The 27,741-nt window shown below is 37.5% G+C and overlaps 1 protein-coding gene across 1 annotated transcript; it reads left to right on the plus strand.

Annotated features, from left to right (window-relative positions):
* The first annotated feature begins 7,578 nt into the window (after window positions 1-7,578).
* On the plus strand, window positions 7,579-14,342 carry LOC136209170 (uncharacterized). The gene is made up of 5 exons (XM_066000569.1): window positions 7,579-7,978; window positions 8,077-8,169; window positions 13,209-13,292; window positions 13,723-13,852; window positions 13,925-14,342. The coding sequence occupies exons 1-5, from the start codon at window positions 7,707-7,709 to the stop codon at window positions 14,027-14,029; spliced, it is 684 nt and encodes a 227-aa protein (XP_065856641.1). The 5' UTR covers window positions 7,579-7,706; the 3' UTR covers window positions 14,030-14,342.
* Window positions 14,343-27,741: the final 13,399 nt, after the last annotated feature.

Here is a 27,741-nt window from a genome sequence, read left to right on the forward strand (position 1 = left end):
TAGCTACTTCTGCGTTTTCTGCACCTATAGGAGCTGATTCAGTGATCGCCACACCTTCGACTTGGAGTTCGCCACCGGCTGGTTCAATAAAATGCAACACAGATGGGGCGAGCTTTGCGAAAATCAGAAGCTGTGGATTGGGAGCGGTTGTAAGGGATGAGACGAGCCATTTTTTGTTTGGGAGCAGTTGCTTAATTAAAGCTGTAAAGGAACCAAAGATCATCGAAGCACTTGCGGTCCGTACGAGTTTGAGTTGGCTTGCTAGCCAACATTTCATAAATGTTGTCTTTGAATCGGACGCCAAATTAGTTGTGGATGCGGTTAATTCTGACAAACAAGATAATTCGGAGTTCGGTTTGATTGTTCAAGATTGCAGGGATATCATCAACTCGCATTCTGGCTTTAATTTGTGTTTTATTCATCGTTCAGCGAATAAGGCCGCTCATGTTATGGCTAGGCGGGCTTATTCCAATGCTAACGATAGTCTTTTCAGTGTTTTGCCTATATGGCTAGCAGATGTTATTCGTGAGGACGCTAGTCCTACTATCTAATAAAGTTGCAATTCTATTAAAAAAAAAAAAAAAAAACACTAAAAAATTATATCTTAGACCCTTAATTCATAAAATATAGTTGTTAAAATATATAAAAAATAATAATTTTTTTAGGTTTAATATTATCAAATTAGTACTTAATATAGTTGGATCTGGAATTTGGAAGAGAGTTTAACGGGAGACGATTTTTCTAGATCTGGACGGGCGAAATTAGGTCGAATGAGATCTGGACAGCTCCTCCTCCAAGGCTGCCGACGACATCTTCTGTTACGCCTTCATCGTTTATCTCCGATGTCCGCCTGCCGTCCGCGTCACTACGTTGTCGGTTCGTTCCTTCACCGTCTGTCTACATGGCTGCCACCATCTCGCGTTGCTGTCTGGTCCGCCTTGCTGTTCGAGTTGTCCAGCGAGGAAAGGTTCAGGAATATTTCTGGTGACAGGCAAATTGAAGAAGGCGATCACAGATCCAGTGAGGGACTCTGATTGATGGCTTGAATCTCCAATGGCATTTGTATAAGATATAACATGATTTGACTTAAAATTATTTAATTAATTATTGTGAATGATAAGAAAATGGAGGGTTCAATTAATCCCACTTTTCACGAATTTGATTGGTGGATCCTAATTGAAGATCACCCTCCTGCTTCATCGAATTCTCACATCCGCCGCTTAATTAATTCCTCTTAATCAAAATTGGTGGATCATTCTCTCCTCTCCTCCGTTTCTCGCACTTGTCTTGCGGTTTCGCTCTTGCTGGTTTGGTTTCGGGTTTGATTGAGTGGGAGATTTAAGTGAGGGCGATTACGATCGGTTGTTTCTCCTTTGCCTTTTGCTTCTGTTTCATTGGTTCTTCCATGGATTACTTGGATAATTATCTCAGTATATGAGTTCTATTCAATCCTAGGGCCACTATTCCGCAATTGCACGGAGTTCTGTCGCAGTTGCAATCGGGATTGAACTCGGATAAATTAAATTCTAGGGTTTTGGAAAGATCATTTGCAAAAGTTCTTGTTGGGAATTTGGATTCGGCACCCATCTCATCTGCTGTGATTTCATATATTGGAGGTCTTAGATCGGTAAGAATTAATCAGTCTGCTTATGATAGATGGTCTGCTGTGTGTTCGTCTTCTCTTATTGGTAGGTTAATTCTCAACAAGGAGGACGCCCTATGGAAGGTCCTTGCTTTGAAGGAAGCATTAACATAACTTTGGGGTTTGAAGAATCCTTGGCGCCTAATTTCTATTGGGAGAGGATTTTTCCATGTTGTTTTGGATTCTCAGGAGATTAAAAATCAGCTTCTCGCCCGGGGAATTATTAATATTAAGTCGGGAACCTTTCGCTTGCAACCATGGATTCCGGACTTTGACCCTTATGCTGTGAAATCAACGAATGCCCAGGTCTGGGTTAGATTATACTCTCTTTCATGGGAATACTGGGATCCCCAAATTCTGTTAGATATTGCTAAGGGCATAGGCGGGCTTATCAGATTTGATAATACCACTCTTGAAGGTGAATTTGGGCATCATGCCAGGATGTTAGTTGATGTTGATTTGATTAATGATCTACCTGTTAAACTGGGTATTGAACGAGAGGGTAAGCAAATATGGATTGATGTTGTGTATGAACGGCTCCCGAGCTTTTGTAAATATTGGTCATATGGCATATGATTGTAGGAAAAATATAAAACCAATTGGAGTTCGGAATGAGCAAGAAAAAGCTTCAGAGACTGTGATCAGTGAAAGGAAGCGTGTCATGGTTTCACAGGATAGGACACTGGGGAAAAAGCCAAACCATGTGCAGAATGTGGTTCCGGTTCAGCAGGTCACTTCCCGGATTATTTCAGAGCTTGGGCCTTCTGATGCTGCTCGAACCCTGGTGGAGGAGGTTGATTCGGCTTTGCCTGGCAGTCCACGGATCAGAATGGAAGATGAGATTATTTGTGATGATGCTAATCGGCCAACATCTCCTGGGATGGATAATATTCTTCCTGTTTGTAAGGGTGTCGATTCAACGTCCGAATCATCTTCGCACACTAAATCATGGGCTGATATGGCAGAGGAGGAGGAAAATAGCTGGAACACTATCAACGCTAAGAAAGGAAGGCGCAGTGAAAGAATAATGACAACAACGGAGAATTTTCCATCTCGCAATAAGCGAGCCAGTAAACCTCCGGTTCATTTTAAATGATTGTTCTTTTTTGGAATTGTAGGGGTATCCAAAATAGGGATACCCAGGGTTACTTATATAGTTTGTGTTTGCTTCATAAACCAGATTTTTTCTGTCTGGCTGAGCCTATGGTGGAGTTCAACTCAGTGAGTGATGCCTTTTGGCGAAAACTTAGTTTTACTTTGGTGGCCATGAATAATAGGGAGCTTCCTACTCTTTGGGTTTTTGCTAGGAGTAATTCCTCTTTTGCTTCTAGTATCCATGTTCGGCATGATCAATATGTTATCCTGAGTTTGCCGACTTTGAATACTTTTGTTTGTTTTGTTTATGGAAGTGTTTGGGCAAATCGTCGTGTTAATATGTTTGAGGATATTTTGGTTCATCAAAGTAGATTAAAAGGGAATTGGATTCTCATTGGTGATTTTAACACGGTCCTTGGCTCTCATGAGAAATCTGGTCCGTGTAGAGAGTTTCGTGAGTTTATTGACTCAGGAATTTTTGTTGATCTTTCTGCGTAGGGGGCGTTTTTTACATGGTCCAATAGCAGAGCTGGTTCTGCGAGAGTTGAAAGTCGTCTGGACCGTGTTTTGCTATCTGCTTTGTTCACAGATTGTTGGGATTCAGTTAGCTGCAATACTCTGTCGCGTCATCATTCTGATCATTGTCCTTTGTTGTTTAGCTATTCAAAGGGTAATCAGATTGCTTCTCGTTTTAGATTTCAATCTATGTGGAGTATGCACCCGAGTATTAGGGAGGTTATTGCCAATTTTTGGAATGGGACTTATCCTAGATTGCCTCCAATGCAAGCTTTGTGTGATAAACTAAGGAGGCTTCGCCCTATCCTGCGCTGCTGGAATAAAGAAATTTTTGGGGACATTGATGCCAATATTACTGCTGCTGAATCTCAGCTGGCTCTGATTCAGGCAGATATTTCTGAAAATGGACACTCTTCTAATCTTCATCATGCTGAGCTTAATGCACATGCCCATCTTGATAATGTTCTGCGCCAAAAAGAGGCTTTCATGCGTGACAAAAGCAGGGTTAAATGGCTAAAAGAGGGAGATCGGAACACTAGCTTTTTTCATCGTATGGCTTCCGCTCGCGCTGCGGCCTCTAGGATATCGGTTCTGCAAATTGGGGATGAAATGGTCTCTGATCCACAAATAATTGGTACGCATATTGCTGATTTTTACTCAAATTTGTTTAAAAATGAGGACACTCTACCACATAATTATGATTTAGTTTATGATGTTGTTCCGCGTATGGTCTCTGACTCAGATAATGAATCACTAATTAAATGTCCGGATATGAATGAGGTTCGCTTGGCTGTTTTTTTTATGGATAAAGGCAGTTCGCCTGGACCTGACGGGTTTATTGGGGTTTTCTTTCAGTCTTTTTGGGATATTGTTGGATTGGATGTCTTTGCTATGGTCAAAAGTTTTTTTACGAGTGGTTTGATTCATCCTGGTTTGAGTTCAAGCATTATGGTCCTTATTCCGAAAATTGAGGGGGCACTTTCTTTGGATCATTTTAGGCCCATTGCTATGAGCAACTTCAGCTATAAAATTATTGCAAAAATTCTGGCAGACAGGTTGGCTTTGGCTGCTTCCCACATTGTATCACAGAATCAGTTTGGTTTCATTCCTGGAAGGAGTATTCATCAATGCATGTCCCTGGCTTCGGAGGGCACTAATATGCTTCGGAAAAGATGCTTTGGCGGAAATTTGGCTTTAAAGGTGGATATCAAGAAAGCATTTGATACGATAAACTGGAATTTTTTATTGGCTGTAATGGATGCGTTTGGTTTTTCTTTACAATTCATGGATTGGATTTTAAACATTTTATCGGCTGCTCGAATATCAATTCTCAATAATGGTGTCATCAGTGGCTATTTCAAATGCTCTAGAGGGGTTAGACAGGGTGATCCATTATCTCTTATTCTATTTGGAATTGCTGAGGACTTTCTTAGTCGTTGGCTTCTACTTCTGAGTAGCACTGGATGTCTGGATCCGATGCGTTATACCTCATCAGGGGTTTTTCCCACTCATTTATTATATGCGGATGATATTCTTTTATTTTGCAGGGCTTCTATGATTAATCTTGTTGTTATCAAGGAAGTCTTTGAGATGTATGGCTCTATTTCGGGTCAATGTGTTAACTGGAATAAGTCGGAGCTTTTCCTAGGTTCTTTTGTCACTGCTGGACGTGGGAATCATCTGGCCAGTATAATTGGAATTCGTCGAGGGGAGATTCCTTTTCGTTATCTTGGTGTCCCGTTATTTTTTGGTCGGCCAAAAATTTCACATTTAAATTGTTTGATGGACAGGGTCCTTGCCCATTTTACTAAATGGAAAGGCAATTGTTTATCAATGGCTGGTAGAGTTGCCTTGGTAAATTCTGTTATCACTGGGAGCTTTATTCATTCTTTTATTATTTACAAGTGGCCTGCTGCGTTGCTCCGCCGTATGACTAAAAGTATACGAAATTTTGTATGGTCCGGTTCAATTCACTGTAGGAAGCTGGTAACGGTTCCTTGGAAAGTATGTTGTCAAAATCTCAAAGATGGAGGGTTTGGCATGAAGGATTTGTTTCTTTTAAACAAGGCTCTGACTGGGAAGATGGCTTGGGGCTTAATTCAGGACAACTCGCTCTGTTTTAACTTGCTGAGAACCCGATTCTTAAACAAAGCGGGACAACCGCGTCATTTGGTTTTGAACTCGTCTATTTGGGCTTCGGTTAAGGGCATTTATTTGGAAATTTCGCAACATTGTCTTTGATGGATCGGTCAGAATTCGACCTTAAACTTTTGGAACGGGGGATGGATGTGTCCCTCACTGGTTGCTCAGGTTGGGTTAACTGCTCGACAAAAACGTTCTTGTTCGGATTCGATTATCTGGATGGAGATAGTTGGAATAACCTGCATGTGCTTCCTTCAGACGTTGAGGGTAGGGTTCGACGCATTAAGCGTGGAAAGGACGCGGAGGATAAATGCGTGTGGAAGCCTGCTATGGGTGGGGTTCTTACTGTTAAATTGTTGTATGCTTGGCTTAGGGATCCGGTTGATCAGCAACAATGGTGTTATTTCCTTCGACATTCATGTGTTCCTCCTGCACATTCGTTGGTCGCATGGCGTGCCTATCTCGACTATTTGCCTACTCGCGACAAGCTGAGATTACGTGGATGTTTTATTGTCTCGCGCTGCAGCTTATGTTTGTCTGATGTGGAATCAATTGATCATCTTTTCGTCACTTGTCCGTTTGCTAGAATTATCTGGCAAGGTATTAGCTCATTGTTTGGACGCCAGATCAACACAAGCTCAACACTTAAAGCTCTCATAAGTGATGTCATAGTTCAGCGCTTTAGCTCTCAAATTTCTGAATTATGGGCAGCTGTAATTGGAAATTCTATTTGGACATTGTGGATTACTCGGAATAGATGCATTTTTTAGGATGAAAAATCGGAAACAGTAATGGTTTTAAGACGCATTTGGAGAGCCTTGAGAGAATCTTCTCACACGGGTCGGGGTACTACATGGAATTCGTTAGTGGAAACACAAATTTTGAGAGAGCTCGGGATTCCTAAAAGGCTTGCTAAAGGGCCGCGAATCATCCCGGTTGTTTGGCAGCTTCCTCCGAGGGATTGGACGAAGATTAACACTGATGCCTCTGTATCGGGTTCCCCTGGACCGGCCGGGTGCGGTTGAATTTTTTGCTCAAGTACTGATTTGTGTCTGGGAGCATTTGCTTTTCCAATCACTAGTTCGTTTGCCTTCCTTGCTGAGTTGTTTGCGGCTGTTCATGCTATTGATTTGGCTTACAACAAAGGTTGGCGGAAGATTTGAATTGAAAGTGACTCTATTTATGTAGTGCAGATGCTGAAAACCAAATCCACATCGGTTCCTTGGGTAATTAGACAGAATTGGTTAAATTGTTTGACACATGTTGAAGTTATGAACTCTGTTATTTCTCATATTTTCCGCGAAGGCAATCAGGTTGCTGACTCGCTTGCAAACTTTGGACGGATGGCTTCTAGTTTTACGTGGTGGGATGATATTCCGGGCTTCTGTGAATCGGCTTTTCTTCATAATAGGGGAGGATGGTGCTCTTACCGTTTCTCTTGATCATGTTCTGTATTTTTTTCTCTTCTCTTTCATTCTTTTGTATTCGAATTTTTTATTTTTTCTTTTAATAATATTGGTTCGGGGGTCATGGGGTTGAGGTCGGGGGTGCCAGCATAGCTGGGATGTCCGTCTTCGACTCCTCCTCGATAACCAGCCTTTAATAAAAAAAATAAAAAAAGTACTTTTTTTTTATAAAAAAAAAAGTACTTAATATATAGTTTTTCAAATTTGAATTCTTTTTATAAATTTCCCTTAAAACATACTATTTTCGTTCAGTTTTTTTACATGAAATTTATAATTATAGTAATATTTATTGTATATTTAATATTAGTAATTTAATCAAAGTATGGATTTTTATTTTATAAATATCAAATTCTTTAAATGGTTTAGTTGCTGCAGTTTTGATAATATAGAATAAATCAAAAATAAATGATATTATTTTTTTTAGAAAAAAATAATAATTTTTTAGTTTGATATCATTTGACATCTCCGATTTGAGGGTCAAAGCTATATTTACTTTGTTTTTAACAAAATAAACCTTACTTTGTGTATTTTTATCATTGGATTAATTTTATACTCTACTATCCAATAGTGAAAACACACAAAATAATAATAATACTTTATCAAAAAAAATAAAGTAAATATAGAAAGCACCTGATTTGAGATAATTTTAAATTATTTTTAAAAGATAGAATTTCTCCCCTCAATTCTTCCCTATAGTTTTGTCCGAGAGCCCAATTTGTCTAATCCGGCCCTGCCTGAAATCCCTCCATTTCCATTTCCATTTCCATTTCCTTTTTCTTTTATTTTCTTAATTCAGTGGAAGTGGACTTCTCTGTAGTGTAGTGAGTGAGGAGAAAGGACAGAGAATGACGAACCAAGGGAGGGTATTGAGACGAAGAAAGAGAGCTGATGAGGAAGACGCCAGCACCAGCGAGAATGTGACTGGAGAAGAAGGTTCAACCTATGAGGAGTTTAGGCAGCGCAGAATCAAAGAGAACAATGAAAGAATGCGCAAGTTGGGGATTTTTGACCTTTCTCTCAACCTCAAATCTCAGCGTTCTCGAACCACCAAAAGTTCTCGAAATGTCAAACTTCCTAAATCTTTGCCCCTCTCTACCTCCCTCAGGCGTTCAACCAGGTTATCTTTTTTTCCTTTGAAGTTTTGTTTTCTTAGTCCTCTTTTTCCATGACAAATCTAGTCATTTTGTGTATGGTCCTGTATTTTCTTGTTTGTAGGGTGAGGAATGTGAATCCAGTTAACCATTCAATTTCAAATTTCTACCCAACAATATATGATCCGGAGAAAAGAGAAACATGCCATCAATGCAGGTATTAAGCTTTCATCCTCATTTAATCTGATGTTAAAGGTTTTTAAATCTTCCTATTTTTATTTTCAAAATCTAACTGCCTTATTTTTAATTCAAGACATACTAATGTAATGGCTTTTATTTTCAGTGTTCTTATTCTAAAGGAAAATTTTGGGACTGAATGAATCAATTGTGATAATTTTGACATGCTGTACCTTAAATGGGTTGAAATAGAGCTGATATGTACAAAGTTTGCATGTTGTGACTTCTCATGATGTCCACAAGAACTTACCTTTTATGTTGTCTACTGTATTTCAGGTCAAAAAGCCAAAATAGATATTGAAACTAAGGGAACGTTACCCTCCTAAATTGCTCTTTCTTGTTGGGTTTATACATGTGAATTTTGCTAAATCCTGAACTTATCTGAATATTTGACTAGTTTTGCTGAAGTTTTATGTATATTTTAGATGGATGTAGCTAATAGCCTAATGTCAGGATTAGGGATTTCTGACAGAAGTAATTAGGGCAGAATACAGTTTAGGAAGGATAAGAATAAAGAAGAAGAAGAAGAAATAGAGATATAGGGAGAGAATTGCAATGTTTGGAGAAGAGAGCTAGAAGGAAAGAGAAAGTAAGATTTCTTAATATTCATTTGATAAAATGTTACATAACTAAAAGGGACTCTTAAATACTTGAAAGCGCTATGTGACGGAATCAGACCAACCTTAGTGATCCATCTTACTGGTTTATACTTGTGAGCCTCATCACCCCATATGAAATTTCAGTCTTACCATTCCATAAGGTTGGTAAGCTACAACATCTCCTTGCTTAACATTAAAGTCATTTGGTACTTGTAACAAAATATGGATGCATGAGCTAGCCCTCCATATCACAAATGGATACTGTAAAACAACATCCCTGATAAGAGTTTCATTGCCTTCCATGATAGATGGTGGTAGCACTAGAGGAGTAGGAGGCATGTGCATTGATCTAGCAAGAAGATTCTGCAATCCATACTTGATGTATTGGATAACAACTTCTTCCATGCACTCAATGACCGATAAATCTTTAGATTCTGTCCGGGCATGCCAATCAGTAATCAAATCAGCTGATAAATTTGTAGACTCCTGCATTACTGTTTTGTCATAAGTTTTTATCATGTTCATATCAGCCCCAACCTTAACAGTGTTATCATTAATTACCTTGCCCCATTTGTATGCTTCACATAAAGCATCACAATCATCTATTGCAAAATCATGATTGAAAGTAATTGGAGCACTAGAAACACTAACCTGATAAACATCTAAACCGGATCCTTTAACCTGCATTTTTGTTTTGTCTGATGCTACAATTAATGCCTTTAAGCCTTCCATTGACTTATTTTTCCCTCTTTCAAATGGATATGATGACGGGCAATCATGAACATCTAGAGCAGGGTTGTACGCATTGCTGATGTAGTATTCAGTGACAAATCCAATAATACGCTAAGCCCAAAGGCTAGCTGTAGCACATAAGAAAAGCTGCCCGCTCTTCTCAACCTTTTGGAAATTGAATTCGAAAGTAGTGAAGGAAGATGGCAGAGCAATCCAACGAACCAAAGTCATTCTAAAATTAGCAATGCTAATCCTCTCTGCACATGTTTTCTTAGGAATCCATCTATTACCTTCATATCTCTGTTGCTCATTGTGGAGGAACTTACTATTAAGATCATAAAACACTTTCTTAGACGGGGCATCATCATCAATTTTAACATGAGTAAAACAGATAGGTCCAGCTTGGGCAGCAGCATCAATTCCTTCTCTCAGTAGCATATTATCATCCTTAAGTGGCTTAAGAGAAGGAGCTAAACAACTTTCCCCACTCAAGTTTTTACTTGTTTTCCCCGGAGAGATATTTTTAGCACCATTTCCACTAAGATAGGAAATTAGATGAGCTTGAAGGTTCGCACCACTATCTTTGGAGTTCATAGATGGATCTTGTTCGATGGAAATTGCAGGGGAAGACTTTAAGACCGATGATATACCCCTTGGAGTAGCATCATGCTTTATCAAGCATTTTTCATTTGGTACACCATATTGCATCCGATGGCTCAAAGGGTTGACACAATTAAAGGACTCCACTGCTTGTGAGGTAGAAGCTGACTTTGTAGATTGTGGACAAACAGATGATACAATCTTGGGAATTTTACTAAGAAGACTTTTATAATATCTCTGTCCCTTGAACCCACGCTCTGTTTCCTTTAACATCAGCATCAATGCTATGAGAAGATTCTTCAAATGTAGCCATGCCCTCAGATGCATACAACCCTTGATTAAAATAATTCTCCTTGGGGGTAGAAACGCACATCAAGTTGTGAAGGTTGAACTTGGTGCCAATCTTTGAGCCCCTTCAATAACCAGTCCAGTGGAATGAATGTTGCTCTTGTCCCAGGCTTTGAGAATAATCCTCATGCATAAAATTATTGGTTGTAGGAACTTGAGATGCAGGAATTAGATTATAACCAGAATTATGTGGGATGCTTAAGGGGCTACAATTGCCAACTGCACTTGAAACATAGGAAGGGTAATATGGTTTAGCTTTGAGAGGGTTATTTGAATTCTGGCCATGTAAATCAGTGTCGATAGAGGCTGAAACAAAAGGGTTGAATTATGTAGTAGTAATTGGGGATCTAAAGGTTGGGTTAGGTTTCAGATTATTTGGGGTGTAATATCTCATATCTGATCGGGGTTCAAGTTTTAAAGCAGTGAAGAAACTAGGTATATTGTTAGAATCATTAATGGAGGAGTTTACCTTCATAATGATAAATTGAGACGGAAGAAAACCCCTGCAAAAAGGAGTTGCAAAGACCCAATCCCTAGTCTAACTAACAAGGATTCGATTCCGAATTGTTCAGTTGTAGTGCCCCAAAGAACACAAGAGAAACCCTCACTTGAATCTCAAGAGAAGAAATTCTAAATTTAATTTTCAATCAAAAACGTTGGCTGCCAGTTACAATAAAAGAGAAAGCTATAAATACCTAAGCTAGTAAATTAAATCGGACTTAATATGTCCTTACAAGCCAAATAACACTAAACATTAAACCAAGGGCAAAAATGGAAGTTTAACTAAAGTAGGGAAGGTAAACAAAAACCTAAAATAATAATAAAGCACAAAGTGGGCCAACTAAGCCTTGCATTCCCGTCAATCCAAATTTTGTCCAGGAGCCAAAATCTGTTAAGCCGTGCCCACGTCAGTCGTGCCCACGTCAATCCCACGCCATTTTGTTATGGAGAAACATAAGCCAAAATCTATTAAGCCGTGCCCACGTCAATCCCACGCCACTTTTGTTATAGATAAACAGAAGCCAAAGTCGTCTAAGCCGTGCTCACGCCTTAGGAAAACTTCTGAAATTGTTATTAAATCCTTGAGAACAAAGCCAATCAATCTTAAACATTCTCATGTGAATCCGAATGCTCCAATTGACCTCCGTATTCACATCCCATGCATCTTGAAAGAGATACGACGATTAATGGACCATTAATTTCAGAAGCTCCGCTTTTATCCGCGACGTCCATCATTTGGACCATATATGATTGAAGCTCCTCTTCGAACTGCTTGGCTCTTGCTCGGGTAACGGGTCCATTGGGAAGCTTTAATTGAGTGTTGTGAGATCCCAAGTTTGAACTCTGATTTCCATTTTCATCACATGTGGATGCTGGTTTGCAAGATTTCCTCCTCTTTGTTCTTAGACATTACATCAAACAGTTGGGAGGCAGCAAGGGAAGGATTTGAAACTCCTTGCTTTTCCAGAATTAGTTGAGCCATAGAATAGACAGAATTGCGGAGTCGTTCAAGAGAGCTTTGACGCTCCTCGCGAAACAGTTCATCCAAGTTTTGTTGCTCCTTGAGCAGTAGTTTCCATCGCTGATCAGACTGTGGTTGCTCCTTGCGAAATCGTTCCATTTTCTGATCAAGTTGTTGTTGCTTTTTGTAAAGAAGTTCAAATCGCTGGTCTGATTCTTCCATGGCCAGAGGAAGGAAGTCTCTGATACCAATGTCAGGATTAGGGATTTGTGACAGAAGTAATTAGGGCAGAATACAGTTTAGGAAGGATAAGAATAAAGAAGAAGAAATAGAGATATAGGGAGAGAATCACAATGTTGGAGAAGAGAGCAAGAAGGAAAGAGAAAGTAAGATTTCTTAATATTCATTTGATAAAATGTTACATAACCAAAGGGGACTCTTAAATAGGAATACCTACTGCTGAGCGTGACCAGGCAGCAGTTACAAATCATACAGCTGTACTATTTACAGCTGGTATAACAAACTCCTAAAAGGTAAATAACACTTCTAAGCAATAAAACTATTAAAGTAATTAATCTAAGATTTAACTAATTAACCTACTCTTATTACTCTAATAACCACACTGTTCCTGAACTTCTCTGAAAAAATGGTGAATCAAATTTCCTTTTATGTTTGCAACTTCATTCAGTTAGTGAATTTATTCCAACTTATTGTTTCATGGCCGGCTCCACTTCTCAGTCTTGATTTAGAATAATCATATATTTGGGATTCGGAGCGTTCTTGTACACTTGCTCTAAACGTGCACCTTGCTGGCTTGCTTTGGTGAAATCTAAATGGGTCCTAATATGGAGATGGCATCTTTCTTGAATTCCAATGAGTATTCATTTATGTTTGGCAATGACCAACTATTTATTTGTTTTTTATATCCACAATTTTGTTCATTTGATGCAATTTTCTTTCACCTATCTTTCTATATTTTGAGATGAATATTTTTGCATGTTCTCCATTCAATAGGATATTCAATTCTTTAGCATGGTAGCATATCTTTGCTCTTGAAGGATATCCAAATGCTGCCACGCTAGAACCTTGAGTAGATTAATTATTTTTGGAGTCAGTTTTTTGAAGTTTCACATGATGAACATCATTTCATGTTTTAAAATGTTCAATTTCAACAGTTTGTCATCTGTGAATGTGGTTGCTCATCCGGATGACTTACCATTTCTTTACCTAACTTGGGCTGCTTCACTAAAAATGTTAGAAATGACCTTGTTTTTTCAGGCAGAAAACTCTTAAGCTTCATACCCATTGCAGCAGTTGCAAAGCAGCCAAAGGTCAATTTTGTGGAGGGTGCTTATCCACGAGGTATTTTTTGTCATCTTGAAAACTAAGTTGATGGGTCATTCTTTTTCCGAAAAGAACGAAAGTGTTTTCTTTTCCTGCTATTTCTATAAATGTTAATTTAAAAAGAAACGAAAAAATTATAAATCCTTATGGCAGGAATGCTTCCAAATTCTCACTCAGCTTACTGATACTGTAAAACTATGATTGTGGGATTGATAAATTACTGCATTGGTTCTGACAACCTTTTTTCCATATGATTTGATTGATTAGAAGTACCATTTCAATCATGAACATGGAAACTTCGATGGCGCACAAAAATGATATTTCTAATAATATTAGAAACACAGTTTGAGTTTAGAGCATTGCCACAACATACTTGGATGTATCTAAGTTTAAAATCATTCTTCATAACTATGTAAAAGTGAAAAGATCAAATTCATTACCATGTCAGGTATGGAGAGAATGTGATTGAAGTCAAGGAGAATCCAAATTGGGTTTGCCCTGTTTGCCGTGGAATTTGCAACTGCAGTTTTTGCCAAAAGGCGAAAGGATGGGCACCCACTGGCTATATTTGTAGAACGGTTTAGTATCCTCAACCTTATCTGTGTGCAAACTTAGGTGCTATACATTTATCTCATAAACTACCCTTTCAGGTTTCAAAGCTGGGCTTCAAATCTGTAGCAGATTATTTAATTCATACCCAGCAACCTAAAACTCAACCAGAAGACAGAGAACTGCCCTCTTCAAACAAAAGCTAAGGTGGAAGAAGAGGAACAAGTTTGCTGCTCTGATGACTGATGCTATGAGAAGAAAACAAGATTGCTAGTAGGAATTGTAGGTTAGTTTTCAAATTTCACATTGTCTTTTGAGAACTGATAATTCTGAAGATGAAGGCTCTCATATTTATCAGCAAAGACTCTGGATAGGAGTCCAATTTGGTACATTTATAATAGCTAGAGAGGTTTTTTAGCACGATAGTTTGTGAAATTGGTTGAAAGCTTTTCTCAGGTTGAAGATATCCAAACAAAGTTGCAAATGATAAAAGGAAAAAAAAAAAAACATTTTGAGGTCTGATGTTTCGATTTTGTTGATTTATCCCTAGATTTTTCATTTTAACACATTCAGACCTTAAATCGATATAATTGCACATATTAAGCTCTTGATGGCTATGACATTCAGTTTTGAATATAAAACTCCGTTAAATTATTTAAATTTGTATTTTTAAAGTATTATGTATCTACAAGCCAATGTTTTTTTTTAATGTTAAGAGTATATCTATACTTATTTGAAAACGTTAAATGTAAATTTAGACATCATGCCATGTTTTATTTGATTTTCCTTTCATGAGAAATTGTTTACTTGTAATTTTTTTGTACCAGATTTTAGTGCTATTTTGTACCTCTGATCTTTTGTTGTATTTTTCGTTAACGAACTGAATATATATTAAAGGGATACAACAATAACAACACAGTCTTAATCCCGAAATGATTCGGGGTTGGCTAACATGGTATAAAACCGTAAAATCAAGTCGTGTCAGTGACACAAATTCGCTCCCTCCATTCCTTCCTATCCACTACCATATTTTCCTCAATTCTCAGTAAACGCATATCACTCTCATCACCATCCTCCAAGTTTGTTTAGGTCTTCCCCTACCCCTCACCACTACATCCCTTTGTCACTCTTCGGTCCTTCTAACCGGCGCATCAAGCGCTCTACGTCTCATATGGCCAAACTATATATATTAAATGGATAAGATCATAATTTGCTCTTAGATCATAATTTGCTCTTATTGTTTTTTTTTTTTTTTGAAGAAGTGTAGATATAGTCCTAATATATGAAATTGTCCAGCGGTGGCTTTGGGTTTGGAAGATACAACATTAGTTTTTTTATATTCTCTTTTGGTTTTGGTTGAGCATGAGGCACAGAAGATCCGACACTAGTTTGTTTTCTTTTCCTAGCTAACATAACGTCAAGAATTTTTACGTTACCATTCATGTATGCACTCAAAAGAAAATTAAAAAATCGGAATTAAAAGACTTGTCACCTTTATGAGCTTGAAGTAGCCCTTATATCCAAGCAGCACTATTTCCCCGTCAGGCGGTAATGATATTACCATAGTTTAAACATATCTAACTTGTCCTAATAGTTAAATTTCTTTGGAAAGGCCATGGTGTAAGCTAAAGTTTCTTCTTTTACGGCGGTCAGCTCCCTCTCATCTCTCAAATCCTTGGCACTCGCAGCCAGTGACGGATCCAGGAATCGACGTTATGTGGTTTTAGTCCGATTTTTAATTCTTCTAGCACACTTAAACTTTATGGTTTTTGTATGTTAGTTAAAAATTGTAACATTTTCCCACTTTTTTTTTATTTTTATCTATAATTTTTTTTTTTTTATAATTTTCATAAAATTTAATTTAGAAATTAAGTTAATTGAATCTCGAAAGTAAGAAATTAATTTATTTTTATAGAAAATTGATTGGTTTTATAGAAAAGAGATAATAAATTCTTAAAAAAAGAGATATAATAAAAATAACTTCATATTAAAAAAAAGGCTTAATACATCATTTGCCCCTTGAACTTGTCCAAAATAGTTGATTGGTCCTTGAACTTTCAAAGTGTCTCGATAGCCCCCTGAACTTGCATAAAATGTTCAGTTAGCCCCCCCTGAACTTGCGTAAAATGTAATCAATTAATCATTCGGTTGTAAAAAAGTAATTCAAATGCGGAAGATATGTTACACGTGTCTTAGAATGTTATTACATACTTCACAAAATAGATTAAAACATGTTAAAAAAGAATTTCTTACTTATTCAACCATAAAACATTTTCTTCTCTAATATTATAATCGCATACCCCGATCTTGGTCGTTTTACTTTTTTAAGATGTGTGCAACATATCTTCCGCCTATCGAGGCCCTTTGAAAGTTCAGGGGGCCAATTTGAACTCATGACCTCTCACCTTAAAAAACAAGACTCTTAACCAACTCAACTACTTTAAACTTTTGCGATAATACTACATAGGCTAAATATATACTAATATTTGAAGGGGCTACACTGGACAAAAATAACGGTACTCAAGAGCTGAGCCGATGGCCGGGGGGTTTCGGCCCCCCTGGGCTCTAGGCTGGATCCGCCTCTGCTAGTAGCAGCTAATGGAGAAAGGGAAGTTTTCGGAATAAAGGGATAAAGGTAGTTGGGAATAACCATATTCACCCAAACCTAAAACCACTTGGATTTAAAACTTTTGATGCTCTCTTTCTTATGGGACATAAAGGCTTTTAGACGGGAACCCATCTTCGAGTAACATACGTCTGCCAGAAATCGGCATTATGTTTTTCAATTCCAATAAAATGATCGTTCCCTTTAATTATTACTTGCTAAATCTATGCCATCTTTATTTTTAAGTGCTAAATTCTTAACCTAGATTTTAACCTCTTAACCTACCTTTAACTTTAACCTAATTACAACCCGACTTTGAGACTCTTTTTGATATTGTTAGAGTCAACTAGCAAAATAGAGGTACTCGGATGAACGTGCAAACTCACTATAAATTTAAGCAAGAACAAAAACTGAGAGTTAAACACTTGAGCTACCTAAATATTATGTGTAATTGAGTCATGAGGTGTTTATTTGGCTATCCCTTAAGCTCGTTTAATCAACATGTATCCTTTTCTTAAAAGCATGACCTATGCTAATTGGACTGAAGCTTTTGGACATTGTGTCTCTATTTATCTCTCTAAACGTATACAGTTACAACTGCTTGTGTTGTGTTGGGCTCTTAGCCAAAATCGGGAGGTTTTTCTAGTTCGACTAGTCACTTACGGGTTTGGTTCTTAGTTTACTTAGGGGCAAGTAAAGTTTTAAATGTAGGAGGTTTGATAAGGTGAAAAATCCCTATCTTTTGGTACGGTTTTTGGGGTAATTTTACGCCAATTCCAATAAATTAATATCATTTTCCCGTACTTTACTCCACTTTTATCAATTATTTAGTTTTCAGTTCTATTTTAGCACTTTTATCATTTTTATTTATGTCGTTTTTAATAAAATAATGTCAAGTTAGCACTCACCTAAAGTTCTCCATTAATATTTTTTGGCTAATTGATTCACCGAATGCCACTATAAACTAATTTGGTACTTATTTCCTAAGTTTGGTGAATCAATTTAGCCCTTGGGCTAATGTTTTTGGAGTTTTAGTGTGTTCTTACAGGTCAAAGACGGAAGGATAGAAGCGTCACATACGAAAAATGGAAGAAAAACGCACTCCAAGACCCCTGGGGGCCAACTCGGCGAGCTAGGCATCAAGTGGGCTAGCGCCACTCCTGGGGACCAAGTCGCCAGCCTTAGGGTCCAGCCCGGCGAGCTGGAACTACGAATTAGTCTAAAACGACTAATTCTCTTCCCTGTTTTAGTGGATTCACTCTGTATCTTTTCCATTTGAAATATTGTAACGTTAACTTGAGTGTTTAGGGTCTATTTTAGCATATAAATAAGTTGTATTTCAATTGTAAATTCATCCACTGTTCATTGCAATTACTATGTATCCCCTTGAGAATTCATCCCTCAAATCCTTCATCTCCCATTAAAGCACAAAAGCTCCTTCCATCTCCAGCTTCAAGGATTCTCAAGTTCCATCCTCAAATCTCAGAAAGACGACTACTTGAGTCGATAAGTTCCAAAAAGGGATTTCTACCCTCTTAGTCTCTGTTTACTTTAGATCATTCCTATGAATTTTGAGTTGGTTGTATCTGTGAAAAATTGTTCTTCATCTTTAATATAAATTTCAGTTTTGATTTCAGTTGAGTTTCTTATCTGTCCGTTTATGCTTTTTCTTTACTTGAATTAATTAAAAGTCCAAATATAAAGCATTCAAAAAACCAACCAAGAACCACTTCATCTTGAAGCCTTTAAAGCTATCTTTATTCTTTACCAGAAAAGTGGTCTGGCCCTTGTGCATCTTCCAAATAAGGAGGTCTGTAGACCTTAGCCTAGCCTTTCAAGTGCGATGAAATATAGCCCCGTTCAATTTAATCCCTAAATCTTGCGCTATATTCGCAAAAGTAAAATATTCATCCTAAGAGTTGGGAGAAATCTAGGAAGGGCAAAGAAAAAATTCTCTCAGAATATCCACAACGATGTCGAACAAAGGAATTACAGTCCCAACTTTACATGTTGAGTATAAATACCCAAATAGCCATCACAATTGGTGTTCAGCCTGCAGAAAGGGGAGGGAGACATGGTCCATTCTTTGCAAATCAAGACAGCTAGAAATGAAAGATTGCAATTTTTCTACATTTAACAAAGAAGGCTGTTCCTCAGTCCATGGATAAACTTTCTTCCCGGACACCCTATCGGCCTCTCAAGGTTTATTAGGCTTTTATTCCTTGAGAGCCATAACTAAAAATGGAAGAACTAGAAAAGCAAAAGCAAGATCAAATAAACACTTACGCTCAACCTTAAAATTTCTAGAAAAAAGAAGAGCAAGAAGACAATGAGCAAAATGTAAAAAAAAAACTCACTAAACCCCATCTCCGTTTTATACTGGGGAAGTGGAAAACGAAACGACAACCATCGTCATTACTAACAAGTAATGATCAAAGTGCATTAACTTCTCCTGGCATACCTCCTTAGAGAATGTGAAATGCAACAAGTGGTGAGTAGAGACAAACCATTATCAACTCAAAAGACGCTCAAACACAGATAAACGCTCTTTGACAAAATGCAGTCAAAAGCATACCAAACGACGGACAATTCCATCAATAGGAGCCCGAACAACCTCTTTATCAGTCCATCAAATCTCAAAAATCCTAAAATATCAAGACCAAGCCCCCTCATCAAAACTCGGGTACCCGTTTGATCCAACAGGAATTAACAAGTACAACGCCTTTTGAGCATATGGTCTTCTCGTCCTAAAGAATAATAAACTTGATCAGGGGCATCCTTATACAGTAAAACCTCTATAAATTAATAATGTTGGGACCATGAAATATTATTAATTTAGAGAGTTATTAATTAATCGATAAATTAATAATTAATTTATAGAGTGATTTGAATTTTTTTAAAAATAAATTTTAAATTACTAATTTAAATAAAGTTTTTGTCTAAAATCAATGAACAAATAAAATTAAATGTGCATTATATAAGTTAAAATTAAACTTAGAAGTTCATTGTATTTATGTTAAAAATATTCAATGTATCATAGTTAATGAATTACTGTAAAAAAAATTATATGGAGTGTTGTTTCAAATCATACCAAAAATAGGCTTCTCATTAATCTGTCACAATGAATTTAGAGGAAGCAACCACTGAAAACATTCATAAACTTGAGGGAATGATTGGTCAGCTTGGTTACCGCAATCCAATGTTTCAATCAAATATTGGATTATCCAGGTGAAAACAATGAATGTTCACAAGTCCGAAGTTTAGAAGAAATTGTGTCGAGCGTTATGCAAAATTCAATTGAGGATGAAGCTGAAGATGATTCGGTACCTTTAAAATCAGTCACAAGAAAGGAAACAATTACAGCATCATCCACTCTTTATAATTTTTTTGTTACAATTTGACAATGATACAACAGAACTTTTGAATGTACTGAGAATAGATAGAGATGAAATTCAACTAGATTTAAATTTCAAGAAAAAACAAAATACTGTAGATTTATATTTTGCTAAATTATTCTAAGTACGTATATCTATATATATATATATATTTCGTATATATATTTGAGAAATTATTAATTTATAGAGGTAATAATATAATATATTTATAAAGGGTTGTTCCAGAAAATTATTATCTTATTAATTTATTAAAATTGATCATTTTTTGAACTGGCCCAAGTCGAGACCAGAAGAAATTATTATTTTAAAGAATTTATTAATTTATCGAGTATTAATTTATAGAGGTTTTACTGTATTAGACGAATATAAACACGCCCATGTAGCACTTATGAAGTCCGAACCACCACCCGATAAAGAGGACATGTGGAGTGATCATATAGAACCCATTCTCGGTATGATCCAGTCTTATGGTTTTGGCTCGAGAAGCCTTCATAAACCTCATCAAGGATCAACCTGTTACATCAATCATGCTCGATCCCATGAATCACAGACCGAGTGAGTTTGAGGGATACTGAACCCTGATCTACGGGGACACGTTCACCTCTCAATAAGTGTTAGGTAGCACGATCCACTCTCGATTATAATATAAATATAGTAAGACACTCCCAAAGTACAATACTTCATTCACTAAGCTTACGTTATAACTTTTCATTTCCTGTTGTGATCATGCTCAAATCTTTCTATAGAGTTAACTTAAGCATCATAGCGGGTTAGTCGGACTTCGACTCCCCTTTGATCTTATTTTTATCTTAGCGCATGTTTACCAGAATGACTTACATAATTCAACCACATCATTATACTAAACAACTAAAAATCTATAAAATTACTTTAATTCACGATAAATTTATTTTAAAAATCTAAATTTTGTCCCTAGACAAAATATTCAAATTTTGGAGAAAATTGAGGGTAAATAACGTCAACTGCTAAATATCGCTCCCAAATTACTTATCATCGTTTCTTTTGAACTTTTTTGTCCTTCTCATAACTTTGATCAAAAACTGAAAATTCTCTCTCCAAAATCATAAACCTGAACAACAATAATTGAAATTATGAAAATAATTGATGAGTGATAATCCGAACCCCGAAAATGGATGATTACGAGTCGGAAACATTAAGATTTACATCTTTTTATCAAAGAACTCATGAAAATAATACATATTTTTCATGACGATTTTGCATTTTTCGTCACAAAAAATAAAAGAATTTTCATTTTTCGTCACAAAAAATCGAATGCTTTAGTACTTTTCGTCACTAAAAATTTTACGATTTTGCATATTTCAAAATTTGGTCTAAACAGATGCAGCATACCACCCGACCCATAGTGGGAACGGATGCGGCGTACCGCCCGACCCATGATGGGAACGGATGCGGCATACTGTTCGACCCATGGCGGGAACGGATGCGGCATACCGCTCGACCCATGGTGGGAACAGATGCGGCATCCGTTCCCGCCATGGGTCGAACGGTATGCCGCATTCGCTTAGGCTAAATTTTGAAAAAAAAAATTATGCCAAAAATTATGTGGGTTACTAAACCCAGCCACTAATTTATACTTCTAGCCCCGGGAATAGACCGAACTACCCTTTGTACTAAATTTGAAAAAACCCAAAACCTCTCAAGAACCCTATACGATTTTTGCTCAAATCCGGACAAATTAGTGAACCGAATCATGGATGGTGACAGAAACCGTAAAGGAAAAGCTAAAATGGTAAGATTTACCGCTTTATTTCGTTGATTTGTAGCTCGAATTGAATCTGTTGGTGGTTTGAAAAAAATCGTCGGAATCGCAATCGGGCATATGAGAATCACGCCCGATCTGCGGTTCGGGCGTATGAGTATCACGCCCGACCAGTGGTGCGGGCGTGATAGCCACTTGCCCGCACCAGTGGTAGGGCGTGATACTCATACGCCCGAACCACTGATATGGCGTGATGTTCATACGCCCGCCCAGTGGTTCGGGCGTGATTCCCTTACGCCCCATGTTGTTTTTTTATAAAAATTTATATTATTTAAAATTTTAGTTATTTAGTGTAATTTTATAATTTTAGTATAAATTTAGTATAGTATTAACATGATTTTTACAATTTTATTAATTTAGGGTAATTTTATAAATTTAGTATAAATTTAGTATAATTTAGTATAAATTGAGTATAACTTTAGTATAATTTATTATAATTTTATTAATTTAGTGTAATTTATTATTATCAATTGTATTAATTTAGTAGTATTTTAGCATAATTTTATAAATTTAGTATAATTTAGTATAAATTGAGTATAACTTTAGTATAATTTATTATTATCAATTGTATTAATTTAGTAGTATTTTAGCATAATTTTATAAATTTAGTATAATTTACATTATTTACAATTTTATTAATTTAGTGTAATTTTTTTTTGTAGACGGAGCGGCCTACTAGGGGTGGGAAATCCATCTCGTCATCTGCTCGTCGTCTAGATATGGACGACGAGGATGATACACCACGGCATACGAGATTGCGTGGTATTGATGGATCTACTCGTAGGCTGAGAGGGGCTGATTTTGATGACAGACAGCCTGATAGAGATTCTTTTCAGGACTACCTGGATGTGGCAGCCCGGGCAGTGCGACAGTCTGCAGTTGCACATGATCGCGAGGTTGAGGAGAGCGATGAGCAGCCGACCCCGGGGAGACAGCCGACCCAGCGTGTATGAGGTCGTTTTGCGAGTACAGGTATTTTTTATAATTTTAGTATAATTTTAGTATATTAGTATATTTTAGTATATTTATAATTTAGTATTTTTTAGTATAATTTTAGTATAATTTGTTATTTTAGTATAATTTAGGTATATTTTAGTATAATTTATAATTTTATTATAATTTATTATTTTAGTATAATTTAGTATAATTTTAGTATATTTTAGTATAATTTTAGTATTTTTTAGTATAATTTAGTATTTTTTAGGATATTTTACTATAATTTTATAATTTTTAGGGACAAGCAAACGTCCCAAAGCTAGTGAGGACGAGAGCTGGGTAGTTACTACACCGGTTGATGGTGGTTCCGTTGATGGTTCCGTGATTCCTAGTTTTCTAGAACATGTTGCCTCACGGATGTTGGGAGGAGAGATTCGGTCGTTTCTAACATGCTACAACAGATCAACAACATGCCGAGATTTGTGTCAGCGGTTTTCTGGTGCGTCACCCGAGGTAAGCATAATATAGTGTGTCAGCATTTATTGTAATTTGTATTTTTAACTATAAACATAAAAAACATTCAGTAATTGTATAAATTGTATATGTGTCATTTTACAGCTGAGGGAGATGATCGAGAGGACTGGTTTGTCTCACCTTCCACATGCCATGTTCAAGAACCTCGACACTCCGCTGTTGACTGCGTTCGTGGAGCGGTGGCAGCCCGATACGAACTCCTTCCACATGCCGTTCGGGGAGATGACTATCCAGCTGCATGATGTGTGACAGATTCTTCGGATCCCGATCGACGGTCCGATGGTGTCCGAGTCTCCCTCTACTGACGGGCTTCATGCCATGTGCATGATGATGTTTGGGGTGAGTCAGGCTGAGCTTTTGTTGCCGACCCGGCATTTATGGGGTGGTGGCGGTGTATTTGTTGGGGTTGTACAGGGGCTTCTGACCGAGGGTAGGGATGACGCTACTCGGGCCACAACGTGGATGCGGCTTATGCTTGGATCCACTCTGTTTGTTGACAAGAGTGGAGATAGGATTAGGCCGGCCCATCTTGCTGAGGTTTACAGCGGTGTCAGCGGGGCAGCTGGACTATCATGGGGGTCTGCTACACTAGCCATGTGAAGGAAATTAGGCTAAGGTATAGCAGCGGAAATATAAAAATTTTAGCCTACTTCCTTTTAACCATAGGATCCGTTAATCGTTATTTGATATAAAGAGGGATAAGAAGAAATACCTTTTGAAGAACAATCTACCGTTGTTAAAGAAGCGCCCACAATTCTTCTCCGAGTTCCCAAGCACGAAGTATAACACGGTGAGGTTAAGTTAGAATCAACCGTATAAGATGCAACCAAAATAGATTGCCTCTAATTAACCAACACAAGATCAAAGAAAAGGGAGATAGATGAAATTAATCAATCGATGGAAGCCGTATGAATTCTTATCCACGAACTAGGGGAGTCGAATTCTTTCTTTTTCTCTAAGGTAGGGATTTCGAAAATCACTTGTGCTAGTTAGAGAGGGTTGGCCGAAATTCATGTATAGAGGGGGTATATATAATCACTTGTATCTAAACCCTAGTTAGATAGGAATAGGTTACTTAATAGGAATTCAATTTGGAATAGAATTCCCAATTATTATCTCATTATATATCTAATATATCTAGGATAATAATAAATAACCTCATTGGATAATAATAGGAGTATATTAATCTAATTAAAACTCCTAACTTAATTATCTCTTAATTAATTTAATTCACAAACCTAATCAAATTAGGATTAATGGAATTAAAATAATTCCTTATTTATTACATACAAATTTCAGCCCCCTCTATTTAAATGGGCCTTACTGGGCTTAATTGGGCTTCCATCTATTAATGACATCCATCTCTCTTTTGGTTCCAAGTCTTATGTGTGATCCATTAGGTTCTTACTACTTCTGGCCGTATGCAACTATTAAATTAATTTCTTCAAAAATTATATTTAATCCTTGCATAACGGAATAATGTACTGAGTATGTTATTGGCAAGTCTGTAATCATTCCCCCAGAGTCCGTTAAGAAGACAGGTTGATTCTGTCATTAACCTTTCCGTATTAGTTACGGTATAATTCGATCCTTTATCAACTACATCCTTGAACTGAATCTTATGACTATGGGTGATGTCAAGTCACATATAGCGAGACGTTCGTTTTACTTGTATAGGCCGAGTCAACTCAAATAGATAGGTTAAGTGAAATCTGTATTTCTTACTCTTAAGCTATCACCTTGCAAGGATTTAGAGTCGAGTCTTCCACAAGCGATCCTTGGATGTATCTCCTATTAATCGGGAGTGATAAATGCTCAATCCAATGTATAACTACCCTGATATTACCTCCTGTGACACCCAACCTTTGCCGTTCACACCCCAGAGTCATCTCTGTTAAGGATCGTGGGACAGCAGGATCAAAGTCTCACATTCAGTAATTCAGGATGACCAATTAACATTCCTTTGAGTCTGAGGATTAGTTATACCTATTAATACCAATGATATGATAGGTGACAAGGATGAATCTACCCATCCTGTTATCTCAAATCGGATCCCCAATCCTAATGAACGACGTTTCACCGGATCTATGTAACTATCCAGATATCTTTATATATGAAGCTTGTGAGATCAGCTTTCTGTCGGACAGAAGACATTGTTACATACAAGTCTCAACAGTGATATATCAATCCTAAACATATCACTTGACTTGGGGTGGTTTTAAGTTTATTAGTTTATTATAAAGTTTTGTCTCACTTCATGTTTGTATGAACACTTTATAATCACTTTAAACAAACTTACGGATTTCCTTTTATTAGACTTTATTTAGTGCTTAAAAGGGATTGCCTTTATATAGTTATAAAACATATATCTCATTAAAACAAATGATATAAAGAACAATTCATTTACATTAAGTTTGTATCCTGCAACAATTGTCTATAGGACACTAAACCCCAACATACTCCCACTTGGACTAAAGCCAATTGTTTCTAAAACTTATCCCAGTAGAAGTTAAATGACGATCATGTACTTTCTGGGTTAAAGGCTTTGTCAACGGATCTGCAATGTTGTCCTCTGTAGGTACTCTTTCTATTCTCACATCTCCTCTAGACACAATCTCTCTTATGATGTGGTATCGCTTTAGGTAGTGCTTGGATGCATTATGAGACCGTGGTTCCTTTGCTTGCGCAATGGCTCCATTGTTATCACAGTACAGAGTAATGGGATTGACAATGTCAGGCACCACACCTAGTTCTGTAATGAACTTTCTAATCCAAACTGCTTCCTCTGCTGCTTCCGCAGCAGCGATGTACTCTGACTCGGTCGTAGAGAAAGCTACGCTTCCCTGCTTGGAACTCTTCCAACTGACCGCGCCCCCATTCAAGATAAACAGGTATCCTGATTGGGATTTAAAATCATTCTCATCTGTGAGATGACTAGCGTCTGAAAATCCTTCAATTTTCAGATCTCATTCTCTGTACACTAGGAACATATCTTTAGTCCTTCTCAAGTACTTAAGAATGTTCTTAACGGCAATCCAATTCTCGTCTCCCGGATTCCCTTGGTAACGACTCATTACAGATAACGCGAACGCTACGTCAGGTCTAGTACATAGCATAGCATACATAATCGAACCGATCGCGCTGGCGTACGGGACTACAGCCATGCGTCGTTTGTCATCATCAGTTTTAGGACATTGATGATTGTTTAACTTTACTCCATGTAGCATGGATAAGTTACCTCGTTTCGATTCAAGCATGCTAAACCGATTTAGCACCTTTTCAATGTATGTAGCCTGTGAAAGACCAAGCAGTCTTCTCGATCTATCTCTATAGATCTTTATACCAAGTATATAAGCTGCTTCACCAAGGTCTTTCATTGAGAAGTTACCGGGTAACCATACTTTTACCGACTGTAATAGAGCAATGTCATTTCCCATTAACAGTATATCATCCACATATAGTATGAGAAATGCTATAGAGCTCCCACTTGCTTTCTTGTAAATGCAAGCTTCTTCGCAATTTTGTTCGACACCAAATTGTTTTATGGTTTCGTCAAAACGCTTGTTCCAGCTTCTAGATGCTTGCTTGAGTCCATAAATGGATCTCTGAGGTTTGCAAACTTTATTTGCATCCTTTGATATGAAACCTTCAGGCTGCATCATGTATACATCCTCAAGCAGGTTTCCATTTAGGAAAGCTGTTTTTACATCCATTTGACAAATCTCATAATCGAAGTGAGCGGCAATAGCAAGCATGATTCTGATTGATTTGGACATAGCAACGGGAGAGAAGGTTTCGTTATAATCAACACCTTGTTTCTGACGATATCCTTTCGCTACCAGCCTAGCCTTGTAGGTGATAACCTTTCCATCCATGTCAGTCTTCTTTTTGAAGATCCACCTGCACCCAATGGGAATTATCCCTTCGGGTGGATCAACCAAAGTCCACACTTGGTTAGTATACATGGAATCCATTTCAGAATCCATGGCCTCAAGCCATGCTTTAGAATCTGGACTAGTAAGAGCCTCTTCGTAGTTTTCGGGTTCGTCGTCTAACACGGGAACCTCATTATCATCTCCCACTAGAAAACCATATCTAACTGGGAGTTCACGAACTCTTCGTGATCTACGAATAGGTGCCACTAGAGTCTCATCTAATGGGACTACTTCGGGTACCTCAACCGCTTCTGTTGTTTCAGTCGGTGTTTCTTCCTCTTGAACTTTGTCGAGTTCAATCACGCTTCCCTTTTGTGTTTCTTCGAGAAACTCTTTCTCTAAGAAGGTTGCGTGTTTGGATACTATTACTTTCTGATCATCTGGATGATAGAAGTAATACCCTATGGTTTCCCTGGGATATCCAATGAAGAAACATTTATCAGATTTAGAATCTAATTTGTCGGACGCAATGCGTTTGACATACGCTGAACAACCCCATACTCTCATAAACGAGAACACGGGTTTCCTACCAACGAACAATTCATATAGTGTGGAACTAGCGGATTTAGTTGGTACTCGGTTCAGGGTGAAGAGGGCAGTTTCTAAGGCATAGCCCCAGAACGTCTTTGGAAGTAAGGCCATGCTCATCATGGATCGTACCATATCTAATAGGGTACGGTTTCTCCTCTCGGATACACCATTGTGTTGTGGTGTA

This window comes from Euphorbia lathyris, chromosome 10 (assembly GCF_963576675.1).
Source record: "Euphorbia lathyris chromosome 10, ddEupLath1.1, whole genome shotgun sequence".
Lineage (NCBI taxonomy): Eukaryota > Viridiplantae > Streptophyta > Magnoliopsida > Malpighiales > Euphorbiaceae > Euphorbia > Euphorbia lathyris.